At 37.0% G+C, this 15,229-nt stretch overlaps 3 protein-coding genes across 3 annotated transcripts; 1 reads left to right on the forward strand and 2 right to left on the reverse strand.

The window, feature by feature from the left end:
- The first annotated feature begins 395 nt into the window (after positions 1 to 395).
- Positions 396 to 3,464, forward strand: LOC135635794 (uncharacterized). The gene is made up of 7 exons (XM_065147133.1): positions 396 to 596; positions 671 to 846; positions 964 to 1,019; positions 1,627 to 1,741; positions 2,080 to 2,202; positions 2,692 to 2,863; positions 3,181 to 3,464. Exons 1-7 carry the CDS (start codon positions 492 to 494, stop codon positions 3,364 to 3,366), a joined length of 933 nt encoding a protein of 310 aa, XP_065003205.1. The 5' UTR covers positions 396 to 491; the 3' UTR covers positions 3,367 to 3,464.
- Positions 3,465 to 3,897: 433 nt separating this feature from the next.
- LOC135636033 (protein TRI1-like) lies at positions 3,898 to 5,597 on the reverse strand. Its single transcript, XM_065147563.1, has 2 exons — positions 5,322 to 5,597; positions 3,898 to 4,249 (listed from the first exon to the last, which is right to left on the reverse strand). The coding sequence occupies exons 1-2, from the start codon at positions 5,541 to 5,543 to the stop codon at positions 4,124 to 4,126; spliced, it is 348 nt and encodes a 115-aa protein (XP_065003635.1). The 5' UTR covers positions 5,544 to 5,597; the 3' UTR covers positions 3,898 to 4,123.
- Positions 5,598 to 8,264: 2,667 nt separating this feature from the next.
- LOC103980708 (protein METHYLENE BLUE SENSITIVITY 1) lies at positions 8,265 to 9,063 on the reverse strand. Its single transcript, XM_009397177.3, has one exon. It carries the CDS (start codon positions 8,896 to 8,898, stop codon positions 8,584 to 8,586), a length of 315 nt encoding a protein of 104 aa, XP_009395452.2. The 5' UTR covers positions 8,899 to 9,063; the 3' UTR covers positions 8,265 to 8,583.
- Positions 9,064 to 15,229: the final 6,166 nt, after the last annotated feature.

Consider the following 15,229-nt stretch of genomic DNA (forward strand, 5'->3'; position numbering starts at 1 on the left):
GGCAGCAATGATATAAATAGATTTGAATGTATATAAATAAAAAATATTGAATCGGATGTCTCAATGGAAAACAAAAAATAAAAATAAATTTTATATACATATTTAGTTAAATAAGAGTCATTTGAATCAACTTGATATATTTCTATAATAATAAGTCATAAAGTTTTACCTATTTTGGATCGATTATATTTTTAGCCTAAAGTGCAACTTAACATCTTTTGTTAAATAAAGAGCAATTATATTTTATTTATATTTTTTTGGTAAAATCGTATTAAATTTTATTTATTTATTTATTATTTATTATTATTTTTAAAAAATGTAATTATAAAATATTTTCTGTATATTTATACATTAATAATAAAAATTTTGGTAACCTTACGTCCCATCTCGCCCCACTTGACCACAAACCACCACCACCGCCTGCTTCTATCCTTCTATCTTCTGGTCTCGCTCTCTCTGGGACCAAAGTCGAACACCTGGACCCGGGAAGCATGTCTCTCCTCCCTACACCTCCTCATTCGACTCTCACCGTCACCTCCACCATCCCCGCCTCCACCACCTCTCTCGCCGCCCCCCGCCCCGTCGTTATTCTTCCCGTTGACCTCTCTCTTCCTCCCTATCTGAGCATGATTACGTGCTATCTTTTGTTGACTTGTTTCGTGGACCGCAGGGACTGGGCAACAACACCGGGGACTACAAGGACCTGGTGTCGACGCTTAGGGAGGTGTACGGCGTGCCGTCGGTGGTCACCAAGGTCTCTCGCGTCGACTGGCTCCGCAACGCCGCCGGATTGCTCGACCCCAACTACTGGAGGGGCACCCTCCGCCCGCGGCCCGTCCTCGACTGGTACCGCGCCGTTCCTTCGCCGTTGGGTCCGATCAATGCAACAGACGACCGGTGGTCGAGAGCTCTTGGCTTGTTTCTTGCGGTCTCTTTGTCCACTTATTAGCTCTTCGTTGTCAGGTACCTTGAGAGAGTCGACGAGGCCGTGGCCGAGGCTAAGCAGCTCTTGGCAGATGGTAATCTCCTCAGGCGTTTGATTGAACTGAAGCTGTTTGATAGATTTCCTGTGCCATTGTAGGACATTCCGACCTGTTCTTTCTTAGCAAGCTCAAATCTTTCCGTCTTCGAGTGATCAGGAACTGATATGTGTAATATACTTGAAATTTCTGGTGGAAAGATCCACATAATGTGTAGCTAGAGAGTTGGTTGTCCTAAAATCTTGGTAGATTTTGTTTCGATTCAGGCTAAATTGATCTCGTTTCTTTCGCGGTTTTCTTAGATCGGATGTTAGGTGGCTCGTGCCCTCACCGATTGGTTGTTGCAAAGAAGCCTTGCATTAGAATTCAAAGTTGAAAGTTAATGCCTTGCATTAGATTGTTGTGGAAGTCATCACGGAAAGTGTGCTGCAGTGTGAACTACTGCTGACAAGCTTCATCCAATGTAGCAATAGAGTTGCTTTCTCCAAGATAAATGAATGGTTGATTTACTCGCAATAGACTAAACTGCTCTGTTTTCCTTAACAAGTTGAGCATTGTTGTTAATAAGCTTGGTTTTGCACTTTTCACTTTCCATGTTTTGGTTTGGGACAATGAGATGTGAAACTTCGTTTTTAACTCTATGCAGATGGGAAGATATCGCTTATAGGTCATTCGGCAGGAGGATGGCTTGCGCGTTTGTACTTGGAAGAATTTGGGGCATCTAACATCTCCTTGCTTCTAACTCTTGGATCCCCTCACTCGTATGGTTTCTGTGGTTCCTTTACTACTTTCATCATATTTTGATCACTGAAATAAAACAATTTACCATATGATAGTATTGACATGTACATATTTTGCATCAATTAGCTTAAAATGACAACGTTGTGGAAATTGGTTTTCGCCCAAGCGATTCATCGAGCGAATGTAAAATTTGACTTTCAATTAAGCTCAGACTCACTGAAATTACTGTAATCACACCTGTAGGATATGAATCCAGGTACTCGAGGGATACAAATCTCATGATGAATTTCTAGGGCTTTTGTTTCTCTTTTTGATGATTCCTCATCTACTCGATCAACCGATCGTCTGATATTTTCAGGGCACCACCGAAGGGTTTGCCTGGAGTCATCGATCAAACCAGAGGCCTGCTGGATTATGTTGAAAACAACTGTGCACCCGCTGTTTATACACCAGAACTAAAATACATATGTTTCGCAGGAAGGTACTTTTATCGGTGTTGCACAAATTCAACGATAAGATTTGGCATGCAATTATTAATTTGAATACTTGGTCTCCTGTTGCATATATTCTGCTGCACATATACACATTTGACAATAAGCAAGCTGAGCATTCTAGTGTGTCAGTCTTAGCAGTGTCATATGCACACTATGGCATTACATAATTTTAGATTTAAGCTGATATCTGGTATTGATCAGATTCATATTTTGAAGATGTTTGCTTTATTGGATGAGGCATGAGTAATATGTGATACCACCAAAAAAAGTCCAACATATGGTATGTTATGTATTATGTCATATTACCTTGGGCAACTCTCTTGAGAAGGATTTGAAACATGAAAGTTCTAACTTCCACTTGAATCTTTGTTCGATAATCAACTATACAGCGACAGATAATTGGATGGGAGAGAAACAAGTAACGATAGCAAGGCTGCATATTACACCGAGTCTAACCTAACTCGCTACTTTTGCAGGTATATCCGAGGAGCTCGACTGGTTGGCAATTCCAAGGACACTACCAATAATTTGAATCCAGTTGATGAGGAGCCAAATGATTCTGAGTTGATCAAAGATAATGGCAACAAGAAGTCACTCTCAGCTACCCCCAATTTACGCGCTCGCTTTATCGGTCAAGGTTATAAGCAGGTATAAGGATATTCATTTGAACGGCAGATATGTGATGTTGCATGCATATAAGTCGGAGGATCCATCATGGTTTGGTTTGGAAGCTGTAATTTCTTTATGATATCGGGAATGACTAGTAGACTATGTTAGCTAGTAGCATCAATTACAGATTGTTGTCTTTGCTTACCATGTTCTGATTTCATGGTTAAGAAAACCGGACTCTTTCAATTAAGTTGATAACCTTTGTGGAAAAGAAGTTTAGATTCAGGTTTTCTTTTATGTGAAAAAATGCTTCCACCAAGATAGTTTCAAACTAATGGCAGGCATCCTGTTTGCAGGTGTGTGGAGAGGCTGATGTTTGGGGAGATGGTGTTGTTCCTGAAGTGTCTGCGCATTTAGAAGGTGCACTAAATATCAGCTTGGATGGTGTGTATCACTCTCCAGTGGGTTCTGATGACACAACGAGGCCTTGGTATGGTTCTCCATCTGTGCTTGAGAAATGGGCACATCACCTTTTGACTTAATTACTTGATTGGAGAAAGAATAGGAAGAAACTGTTCTTCCTAGAAATATTTGTAACATGAAGATTTTTCTCCATTGCAATATCAGAGAGCTTTCACTATCTTCAAAAGTTGAAGGACCATTTACAAATATATCTATCTCCTCTCCTTAAAAATTCCAAGGCTTGCGTAGTGCCACTCAATTAGAATCAACTTTTGATCGTGGGATTCTAATATTTAGCTGATGATGTCTCAACTTAGGCGTCACAGTTCGGTTCAAGTTCGATTGGAATCAAAGAACTGACCAAAAACCAGGTCAATAGTTCGATCCAAAATAGATTTGAACCTTAACCGATATCGATTCTTACATGGTTTAAGCTTAGATATCATACAAGTTTAGGAAACTAAAATAATTAACTTACACAAATCCCTCAGTGGTACCATTTGCATTTCAAATGGCATCAAATTCCAGCATCTGGCAGAAGACTGACATGAACCTGTGAAATCAAGTCTGCAAACATGGCTATCTCGATGTAATTTGGAAAGACAAAAATCTAAAGCTAAAATGGTATCAAGCTTCGATGATCCAAAAACATATCAATATCCGAGAAAAGATGAACCAAAGGATGATAACCACAGGAAAAGCCAAATAGTTCATGGAGATGGCGGAGAGTTCAAAATAAAAAACACTGCCAATGATATCCTGATTACTCGTTATGTGATACCAAAACTACGAGCAAAACACAAACATGAAAACACCAATATGACTCCGTCGTTGATTTCAGTTAGGCTTGAGGAAATGAGGAGAAATCAGCTTTGATATTTCCAACATCCCAACTTTGTCTCTTCCATCAAATATACTCTTCAGCTTCATGTCACACTGAATCTCCCTCTTGTTTGATGGGTTCTGCATTTGAATTACAAATGTAATCAGCAAAGAACAAATTTCAAGAACCAGACTGCTGGCTATACACATGCAAAATCTATTAACATCATATATATGTTTAATCAACAGCAATCGCACAACCGCGTTGCACATCTCTTAGGTATATCACATGAATACTATGGAAAGATCACATATCAAAAGGTCTTTAGCCTTTTGTGTAATCCGTGCACCAAGAAGAGCATGATTGGAATGTCAGCTCAGAGAGCATTTCAATTAGCCACAGGCTTTCCTTTAAAGAATCACCTTTCCCAATCAACAAACTAGTAGAATAATTTAGTACCAATAATTATACTTCTGTTGTATATGAGAGATAATGCAGCTTTTGCTAGTGGAGAAGAAAAAAATAGACAAACTAATATTGCAAATACTCTTTTCTAAGGAGTAATCCCTCCAAATTGGCTAAAATGCAACAAAATGAGCATTAAAATTTCCTAATTTCAGGTAATGTAATGCATTGTTACTTCTTGTGAAGATCTTCTATAGGGGGATCTAAATACATCATTTTTCCATCATAGAGAGAAGGAAGCTCAGTGATATATTCTTATGTTTTGGACAATAGGGAAAGCAGATGGCAATTTTTAGAGAAACCCCAATCACAACATCCAGATATTAAAGTCTCTATCTGATGCAGATCAGTGTCAACTGCTTTTGAGAGAATGTTCAATAAGATCCACACACTATCATCATTTCTCTTATTTCTTCCCTAGCAGGAGGAAAAGAACTATCGGATGCCAATTTCAGGATTGTCTTAAAATTTGAATATGTGATACTTAATAGAAGCAGGACTCCTTAGCAGAAACAAAAAGATCACCACCTGTTTGTTTTCCTATCCAGATTTTAGACAGCAGATGAGTAGGTATAATAGTTACCACAGCAACCAAGAACAGGAAAATAGCAGGGTATCGAACTAAGTGAATACTAATTCGAGAGAGAACCAAATATATCTTGCACTAACCATAAACCCTAAACCCCTAAACCCTAAATCACAGAAGAATGGGGACTTAGGTAATTCAAAGCACGAAGGGATTACGACCTGAAGCTGGTTGAGCTTGATGTGATCCCATATCTTTTTTATGGCCCCGGTACGCGAGATCTCTGAGGCACCGACGAACTTTTCCATGGCCCGGGAGACGGGGAGCGGCTTGAGGATGCCGGCGGTCGCTTTGCCGGCAGCCTTCGGGGCGGGGGCCTCCACCTTTGCCCCCGCCTTCGCCGCCGCCATGAGGGCCCTGCAGCCACCCAAAACCCTAGCCATGGTTCTCACTCACCCTTCACTCAAGTTCCAAACGACGCGAATAATACAGCAAGGCCAACAAGGGTTTCTTCTGTATCCCCCTTCGTACAGCGAGGCGCCGATTTCACGGCACGACTTGAGACACGGAACCACAATCGGCGATGGAGCACGACAGGTTCGAGTCACGAATTGCGCTGCACATAGCAGACGCACCGTTCCGACGCCGCGCGTTTTGCCTCCGCATGTATGCCGCGTCAGTCCATCGCGAGCGAAGTCGTACGTAAGGGAGCTTTCATCTACAGACTAATAATAATAATGATCAGCTTAAAATATTTGATCTTTCAAGGACAATAATACTGAGCGAAATAGTATTTATACGATCCATTATCATCCTTACACTTAGGATGCCATTAATATACTGATGCTGATAAAAGGTGTGACATAACATGAGACATATATTATTATTATATCTGTATATTTTGATCATTTAGCTATTGCTTTCCCTATAGTTTTTCAATTAGAGATCGACTTTGTTTTTACTTGGCCTGTGATCAGGATCGGCTTATGCTGGGTCACTTGGGCTGGCTACGAGAAGATGGAATCAGCTACAGGGATCTCCTGTGGAGTCCATCAATCTGCACCTGACGCATCGGATGCCAAGGAACAGTTGGGGATTGCCTCATGGACAATGATAGGTTGTTCTTTATCGGACTGTGTTATTTTTCGTCAGAAAGCTCAGGTAAATGCACGATTATTCCTTCATAGAGAGTTGTACCATACAAGAAAAAAGTGGAAGGTCCAGTGGTTATTATTGATGCACCAAAACATTAATTGTGTGTGTGATGTGAACCGCTGAATTGTTATTAGTATATTGAAGCATGCTTGCTGAAAACTTGTAAGAGATAAAGAAGCATCTGAAACTAACCCACAAACAATCCAACTTGCAGATTTGAGGAACCTTGGCAACAAAATCATGATCAGCATCACATTAAAAGGTGTTATCATCAAGAATCACAATTGTATTTAATATTAAATCCTTATCAAAGCATATAAGACTTCAAAAAGATTCATAAAGTAAGGAGAATGAAAACCACTTGCAACTTAAGTCTGATACAGGATGTAAGTATAAAAAGTAGGTTGAACCCACAGCTTGTGGATCAAAATCAAACATTTGGTTCTCCATATTCTTCTAACTTTGCAGAACATGTAAAAAAAAAAACACTCGAGTCCCATAGAATTTTGACTGATAAACCAATGCTAGGCTAAATATGTGGAATCCATACAAACAATGTGGTAAGGTATCCATAGATGAAGCATCACATAAGTGGCAGAAGAATCATGGAACCACATGGGAAGTGCATAAGATGCTTGCATTTCTGAATGTGATGAATACAACCTATTTCGCTCGCACAGAGCAGCAGGTTAAGCTCTTCTTCTTCCTCAGACAAATACTCACTAAAAAGAAACAAAAAATCTTACATACTCTGTTAGACACAGTGCAATCGGACCTAGTTATGCTTCATGAATAATATCTTCTATAGTATTCATGTGAAGCTTCTCTTAGCTCTACATCAAAATAGAAACCAGTAATATGAAGTACTAGACAAAACTCTATAGGAACAGAAGTTCAAATTGTAGGCATAGCACACCCGACATATAATGCCTAACAGATCACAGATCCAATTAACTCATACAACCTCATCTCCTTTGGTAGTAATCCTCAAGCAGATTCTATCCCCCACTCATCTATAAAGACCATTACTAAAAAGGATCATGATTCTCACCTTTTCAAAATGAATATGTAAGAGAAAATTTCATGTAATACTTGCAAAATAAATCCAATAAAAGATTGCAACTTCCATATAACTATTAATCATGCACTAAGTTCATTATTCACAATTGCAAATGATACATGACATTGGCATGCCACTACACAACATGGCACATGTGTATCAGTACTTGGTTTCGCATGTAAGGCCGTAATTTCTGGTTTGAAGTTCCAACTCATAAGCAAGCATAAGGGGTTTCCACCCTGAAAGGGCAGTCGAGGTACTTGATGCCTTCGGCAAGCGTAGTATGAGGTAAAACCAGTCTCTTCACTGCCATCTGTTGAATTTCATGAAAGCAAGAGCATGCGAGATGAGCTTACAAAAAGATATGGGGCTTATTAGCAGTCAAAGCTCTTTACCATGTTTACTTCCACTAAAACCAAAAATCAGAGTTTAAAGCCAAACTCCATTAATCATCGCACTTCCTTTTATTTTTCTGGATCTTGGATTTCAAAGCTAACACAGAAGAACTTTAGCAGAACAAGATTCCAGAAACTATCATAACATCCCAAATACCACTGCTATAATATTACCTCATGCAACAACTGATGTACTCACAGAATCATTTCGAGAAACAGAGCCTTCCATTAGAAATCCTTCTGGTTCCCTTTTAAACAGTTTGCACCACAAACATAACATAGATTCATCCTTACTCTTCCCAGTGTAATTTAGCTAACCAACAAAAATTGCTATCTCAGATACTTGGACATATGACTATCTTATCAGGCATCAATCACGCAGATGTGATCTATAAACATAAAAACACAAGGCCTACAAAAAATTTCAGATTGTAACCAAAGTTTCCACACAGACAAGAACCAGTTTCAATGATAACATAGATTAAAAAAAAATTGCAACTTTTCCAGGGAAAATCTGCAAAAGAACAGAAAACAAGGCAATAGAGGCGTAAAAGTGACTTCAGAAGAGTGATATATATAGGAATAACACAGGCATTATTAGTTTAAGCATCCCACTGATCACAACTTATTCACATGTCCTAACCTCTCTTCACGACACAAACATTATATTCGACTGCCATATCAAACATAGGAACACATGACGACCGATCCCTTTAAGTGCACACGGATAAGAAAAGTCCGGAAGAGTCGATGATCTAGCGGATGATGATAGGTGTCATACTAATGGTAACTAGCAGCGGCAAAGTAAGGGCAAATAGAGGAACAAATTACAAGCAGTATACCGACGATGGCAGGGAATTGGGGGGGGGGGTGCTATTTCTTGAAGCTGCCGCGGACGCCGGGGCGGGGCTTGGAGGTTTCGGGGACACAAGTGGTGTGGAGATTGATGAGCTTGGACTCGTCGAAGGGGATCTTGGGGTGGCGGGAGTCATGGTGGATCTGCATGGACTTGACGTCGGGGGCGGTGATCTTGCACAGGGGGCACTCGAGCTTCGCGTGGCCGCCCTTGTCCTGACCCGACCGATCCGACTGCCCCGCCTTGCCCCCGCCCCGATTCGTCGTCGCCGCGTCGATCTTCCCGGCGATCTCTTTCGCCGTGTGCTTCTTCGGCTTCGCCTTCCCCGTCATGATGGTCGATCGGTCAGTCGCCGGCTCGCCGCTCCTCCTTCGCCCTGCGCTTCTTACGATCGACCCAAGCAACAAGCCCCCAACCCTAACCCTAATCCTTATCTCGGACGAATTATGCCACCGCCGTCGGTTTCGATCAATCTGGTGCGAGAAAGACAGACCAAGGCATATGTATATATATATATATATATATATACACATACATATATGGAGAGAGAGAGCAAAGAAAAGGAAGATGAGACGAAACGTACGATTTATGTGACGGCCTACGCTACGACTCAACGCCTCGCGCGAATCGGGGAGCGCTTTGCCAGCACCGTCCGTCGTTCGACAAGCGGTGACTCGAGTCGCGAATAAGAAGAGATGCCCCTCGTGGTGTGTCCGGTAAGGGCATCAAATGGATCGTCGCCAAGTGCTTGGTTTTGGTTGGTGTACTTTAAAGCGCGAGAAACGAGGGGCGAGACAACAGATGTCGGTTTTATGCTCACCAACTGTTTGTGTTTTTTTCCTGTGTAGTTTATACCTGCAGATGGCTGAAGGAGCAGCTTAAGCCATGGGAATATATTAATCGGATTTCTAATGACTTTCTAATGGAATATCTGTTCAATGCATTATAATCGGATCAAATATTTTGCACACATTCAAAATATTAAAATGCTCGATATGCTCTTATTATACAATGTATCTTCATCTTGGATAAAAATATTATTAGAGTATATCGATGACGAGGACGAGCATGAGTATGATATCATCCTTTATGCTTGATGCATTCATCTCGGATGAATCATCCTCTAATCACTATAGCAACAACAATCAAATTCTTATGACAAATATTATGTTACGATAGATATTATATGAATATATTATCCATAGTTAATATTCTAAAATAAATAAATAAAAGAGAGGTAAATGATGTGATAATTATCCATAGCAAATCCGAAGTGACAAGTGGAGGCTTATAAATAATAATGTATTAATTAGATATTTCAATACTCTTAGAAAACAATGACTATAAAAAGAAAATATCTCCAACTATTTTTCATATATAAACTTTTCAAACTCTCTTCGTCTATTTTTACGTTGCAAAGTAACTTGAATATCGGAGGGACTCTACGAGTTATGCCCCTACACGAGTTTTGCATGACATATCTAAACAAGGATCTAATGATCAGACACATTTTGAACTCGAAAAATTTCATCTAACCAAGTCATTCATCGAGTCGAGATTCTCGATCGAATTACAAATCATACTTCATCCCAAACCAAATTGGAGGTGAACTTTGCCATCATAAGTTGGCGATCGATTAGTGGGTTCTTTTAGATGTGGCTTTCGTGTGGACTGTGGTGGAAAGAGCAAAGCGTAAGAAGAAGAATCTCCTAAGCGTAGTATGTGAAGCCAAGCTGAGGAAGAGGAGAATTGAATCCATCCTTGGTAGCATCAGCTGCTAGCTTGTGTGTGTTGTTGTGAGAGTTGTGCTTTGGACTTGAGCTGCAACTATTTTGCCAAACGAAGGGAAGCTGGGTTTCTATTCAGATCACCTTGCAATTGCCAACCATGGATCACCTCAATCCAACATTCCTCACTGGCACAAATAAGTTGTAGAGTAATAGTGTATCGAATGTAGGAGGCTCTCGCCAATATAATCAATCTACATAATATATAATTTTACCTTTAAATATTGAGAGATACTTTGGTGACTCCAACTCTGATATCTCAAGTCATAAATGAGCAATTTTAGACTGTGGAAGAAATGTTTTCCAAGATAAGTGAGGCATGGTGAATTGGAGGAGCATGGAGGTCAAGAAAGATGATTGCAACTGAACTCAGGTCGTCATGGATCTTCATGCTGAGACACCAAGTAATTTATCTCTCCAATAATCCTATGGAACCAACAATCTATGCATCTTGTGATGTTTTGGCAAGGAGTAAAGTCTCTGCAACCCTACTTGCACACTTAAGGACGGGTGATGCAAGTTTCATGAGCAAGGGTAGTGTCATGCATGAAAACTCCAAACCCTAAATACTAAACCATGATCACTCAATGCTAATATGGATGTAATATATTGGTTTAATCTCATTTCAAAAGTGAGTAAAATTTTGGATCAATTTATAAGGACATAATGGATGTATTACCATTAACTTATGTTTAAATATTTTGGGTAAGATTCAAACTCAACGTTAATAAATTATTTAACATGTCAGATTAGGTCATAATAATTGATATCACAGTCAACTTAGTATTAAACGTACCAAAGGATTCAAGTAGGGGTTATTCATGAATATTACACAAAGATATATCATAATGTAGAGTTGAGGAGATTATAATATGAAAATGAATCTTATGGAAAAATCTTATGTGATAATTTATATTACTTTTTTATGACTTAAATGATGGGTACACAAAAAACACACACACAAAGATCATAGAAAAAAGTTTTTTGTGAAGAAATATCTTAGAAATAGGATATTTTACACATTTAATGTGTATTTTATTTTTTTAAATATGAAATTCCATAATTCTTTCTCATTATATTTAAAAATACATCAAAATTGATTAAGAAATGAAAACATAGAAAAATCAATAAACACATGGGCACAAGAAGATATAAATTTTCGATCACAAAAAAAATCATCATAAAAAAATATATTTGATCATAAAAGTTAGTTAATTAGTAATATAATCCAATAACAACTCCTAAAGATATAGTGAAACAACGATAAAATTGAGAGTTGATAGAAGTATTGAAATTTATGAACTTTGGGAAGGAAGATATGATAAAAATCAATATAATTTTCATTCAAAATTTGAATGAATTTTTAGAAAAAAAAAATAAAGTTTGAGAATTTTTCAAAGAGCCCTCAATTTTAAAAATTCTCGTAGAGCATCTTTAGTTACGTGAAAAAAAAAATCATTTTATCTTTTATCTCCACCAAACCCACTTTGTCCTTTGTTATACCATCATCATTTTCTCATGTCGATTGTTTTTATTTTTAAGCGGGTCCCTTTCTCAGATCTTATTAGACCCAACGATAAAGGCATAACAACTTCTATCGAACCTTGTTGTACCTAATGATAGAGGCACAATGATTCTTGTTGAACTTTACTAGACTCATTACCAAAGACATAATCTTTGTGATCATTAATAGCTAATCGCCCCCACTTCGACAAGGAAGGAGGGGGTGTGCTTTCATCATCACTTGTAGCCCACACTCACTTATACCCTTTATCATTGGTCTAACGAGGTTTGACGAGAGTCAATACGCCTTCATCGTTGGATGTATTCGACAAAGAAATATAACTAACAAGGCAAATACATGATGACCAATGGGGACATAACAATCATATAAAAAAAATGATGTTCTATAAGAATTTTTTTAAAATTGAATCATTACATGTGAAATAAGAATTTTCTTTTTAGAATTTACCCTCAAAATTTCTCTAAATACATTTAACATCATCAAATTTATAGGACTCAAGGATACATGAAAGTCATGCATATAGTCTAAGGTTTATACATTTTTTATGGTGCTCTTATTCAATTGAACTTTTTTATTATCCTCCTACACATCTTTTCATAGTATTTCTTTAGATATAGATATACAAGAAACAAGAAAATTAGATTGAAGTTTATTTTCCAATGCTACAATTATAATAACTACAGATATCTGCTAAACTTGCTCAACAGGAAAGGTGTTGTTCACCAAGAGAAGAGATTGTTTAAAGGCACAGTAGAGTCAGCTCCTACAATGGCTTTCATTAGGGCACCAGCAACAGCAGCAACATCAAGAGGAGGAAATAGAGGCTCTCTTACCAAAGTAATTGATTAATGATGCTAATCATGATTGACACTGAAAGTTAAATTCTTCAATTACACACCAGATTTTATTAGGTCAGGATAAATAATTTCTTAAGATAACAATACCTTTTCACAGATTACATATTATAGTAATCTTTCTCTCCATGGATGGATGGTTCTCTCATCATTTACAAGTTGTGGCTAATGCATGAATGCCTCATCATAAAACAAACGATATGTTTGATCTTATCATGTCATTGACTTTTGAAGATAAAATAGTTGCTCTTTGGCCATTGTAGTTTGGCTTTTTGGAAACCTGAATGCTCTTAATTTTCCTCTCTTGCTTAAGTTTTTGGGCAGTTTTATATATGACATGGTTAATTAATTAATATTTTAATATGTGATCACTTTGGCAAGCTTGACAAGGGATAAGTTCTGTGTATTTGTGAAGGTAATTGTTAGATGTGCAACATTTAAGAATTTTGCATCTAATCACAAAATTATATCTTCTCTGACAAACTTCACAAGGAATTAGTTTTTTTTGGAGGTAAATGTGACATGTGACACATTTATGGATTTCTTATAAATGTGATATAAGTTTTGTACATTTTGAAGGTAAATTCTCTCAGCAAACTTGGCATATGTTTTGTATATTTGTAAATGTGACATGTGCAGCATTTATGCATTTTGCATTTGATCACAAACCTACATCCACTCTGACAAACTTGGCAAGGAATAAGTTATGGAGGTAAATGTGACATGTGATACATTTATGAATTTCTCATAAATGTGCATATGTTAAGGTAAATGTAAGTTGTGCAGCATTCATGAATTTTGCATCTAAGCAAAAACTACATCCCATTTGACAAACTTGAGAAGGAATAAATTTTGGAGGTGAATGTTACATGTGCAACATTTATGAATTTCTCATAAATATGTGAGATAGGTTTTGTACATTTGTGAAGGTAAATGTGGGATGTGCAACATTATTGAATTTTGCATTTATCATATTTGACAAACTTGAATAAGTTTTGAAAGTAAATGTGACATGTGAAACATTTATGAATTTCTCATAAATGTGAGATAATTTTTGTACAGTTGTGAAGATAATGTGTAACATTAATGAATTTTGCATGTAATCATAAAATCAGATCCTCTCTGACAAACTTGACAAGGGAGAAGTTTAGAGGTAAATGTGACATGTGAAACATTTATGAATTTCTCATAAATGTGAGATAAGTTTTGTACATTTGTGAAGGTAAATGTGAGATGTGCAACAATATTATTGAATTTTGCATCTACTCACAAAATTACATCCTCTCTGACAAACTTGACAAGCAATAATTTTTGGAGGTAAATGTGACATGTGAAGCAATTATGAATTTCTCATTAATGTGTGATAATTTTTGTACATTTTTTTAGGTAAATATGAGATATGCAACATCTATGAAGTTGGATCTAATCACAAAATTGCATGCCTTTTGTGTTCATGAAGGTAAATGTGACATGTGCAACATCTATGAATGTCACATTCAATAACAAAATTACATTCTCCTTAGCAATATTTATGAGCTTTGCATATACTCATATACTTGCATGATATAAATGTGGTACATTTGTGAAGGTAAATGTAACATGTGCAACATTTATGAACTTTGCACCTAATAATCAAAGTGCAGGAAAAGAATTGGAAGCACACCTTCAAGAGAATTTAAATCTATAGATGCATGCATTTTTATAATACTTAAACACATACCTTCTGCCCCATACCATAATTTTTTATCAATGTTATTTTATATAAAAATTTAAATCTAGATACAAGACAAGATCTGATTTATATACATAATATGCTCTAATCAAGACCAAAGCAAACACACCATAATCTCTAAAACTACACAACTGAATAGACTCTCATATTTATTTATTTAATTTGAGCTATTCTTTGAACAATATTATTCTTAAAATTTAAAAATTATAAATAAATTAAAGACTATTTTCTTACGATAGTGTGTTTGAATAATTAAACTCAGATATTGATGATCCATACAGAAAGGATCGGAAGATAATACTCGAGAGATCTTTAGCGGATAACAAAAAAAGATGAAGATATCATAACTATTACTTAAAAAAGCAAAGAACTTTTAGGGTACTTGTCCTTGTTCAGTTTATTTATTATCAAGGTTAATAGGTCATACTCCAACCCATTAGCTTATAATGTCCACTAATTTCTGATATTTTATTTTTTTACATAAAAAAATAAGTAAAAAAATTAAGTCTAGGATCTTGTGATGTAAAGTTAAAGTCACTATTAACTAAGCCAGCTGATATCAATCAAAACTAATAGTTCCAAAGCTCAATAGAATTTTATAAGATGATTATTAATCAATGCCATGAGAATCCAATAGAATGGCCATTTCTTTAAGTCAAATTGCTTTGTATTTTAGATTATGATACTCCAATTTCTGATCACTCTAATATCATAGAATAGTCAAATCTATTTTTGTATGTTGAATAATGTCAACTATTGATAGAA

Source organism: Musa acuminata, chromosome BXJ3-4 (assembly GCF_036884655.1).
Source record: "Musa acuminata AAA Group cultivar baxijiao chromosome BXJ3-4, Cavendish_Baxijiao_AAA, whole genome shotgun sequence".
NCBI lineage: Eukaryota > Viridiplantae > Streptophyta > Magnoliopsida > Zingiberales > Musaceae > Musa > Musa acuminata.

Excerpts from the sequence above, each read along its gene's own strand:
- LOC135635794 (XM_065147133.1), top strand. The coding sequence starts at position 492 with ATGTCTCTCCTCCCTACACCTCCTCATTCGACTCTCACCGTCACCTCC. Across the intron at positions 597-670 it reads GCCCCGTCGTTATTCTTCCC|GGACTGGGCAACAACACCGG; the intron begins GTTGACCTCTCT and ends CGTGGACCGCAG. Across the intron at positions 1,742-2,079 it reads ACTCTTGGATCCCCTCACTC|GGCACCACCGAAGGGTTTGC; the intron begins GTATGGTTTCTG and ends TGATATTTTCAG.
- LOC135636033 (XM_065147563.1), bottom strand. The coding sequence starts at position 5,543 with ATGGCTAGGGTTTTGGGTGGCTGCAGGGCCCTCATGGCGGCGGCGAAG. Across the intron at positions 4,250-5,321 it reads TCAAGCTCAACCAGCTTCAG|AACCCATCAAACAAGAGGGA; the intron begins GTCGTAATCCCT and ends ATTCAAATGCAG.
- LOC103980708 (XM_009397177.3), bottom strand. The coding sequence starts at position 8,898 with ATGACGGGGAAGGCGAAGCCGAAGAAGCACACGGCGAAAGAGATCGCC.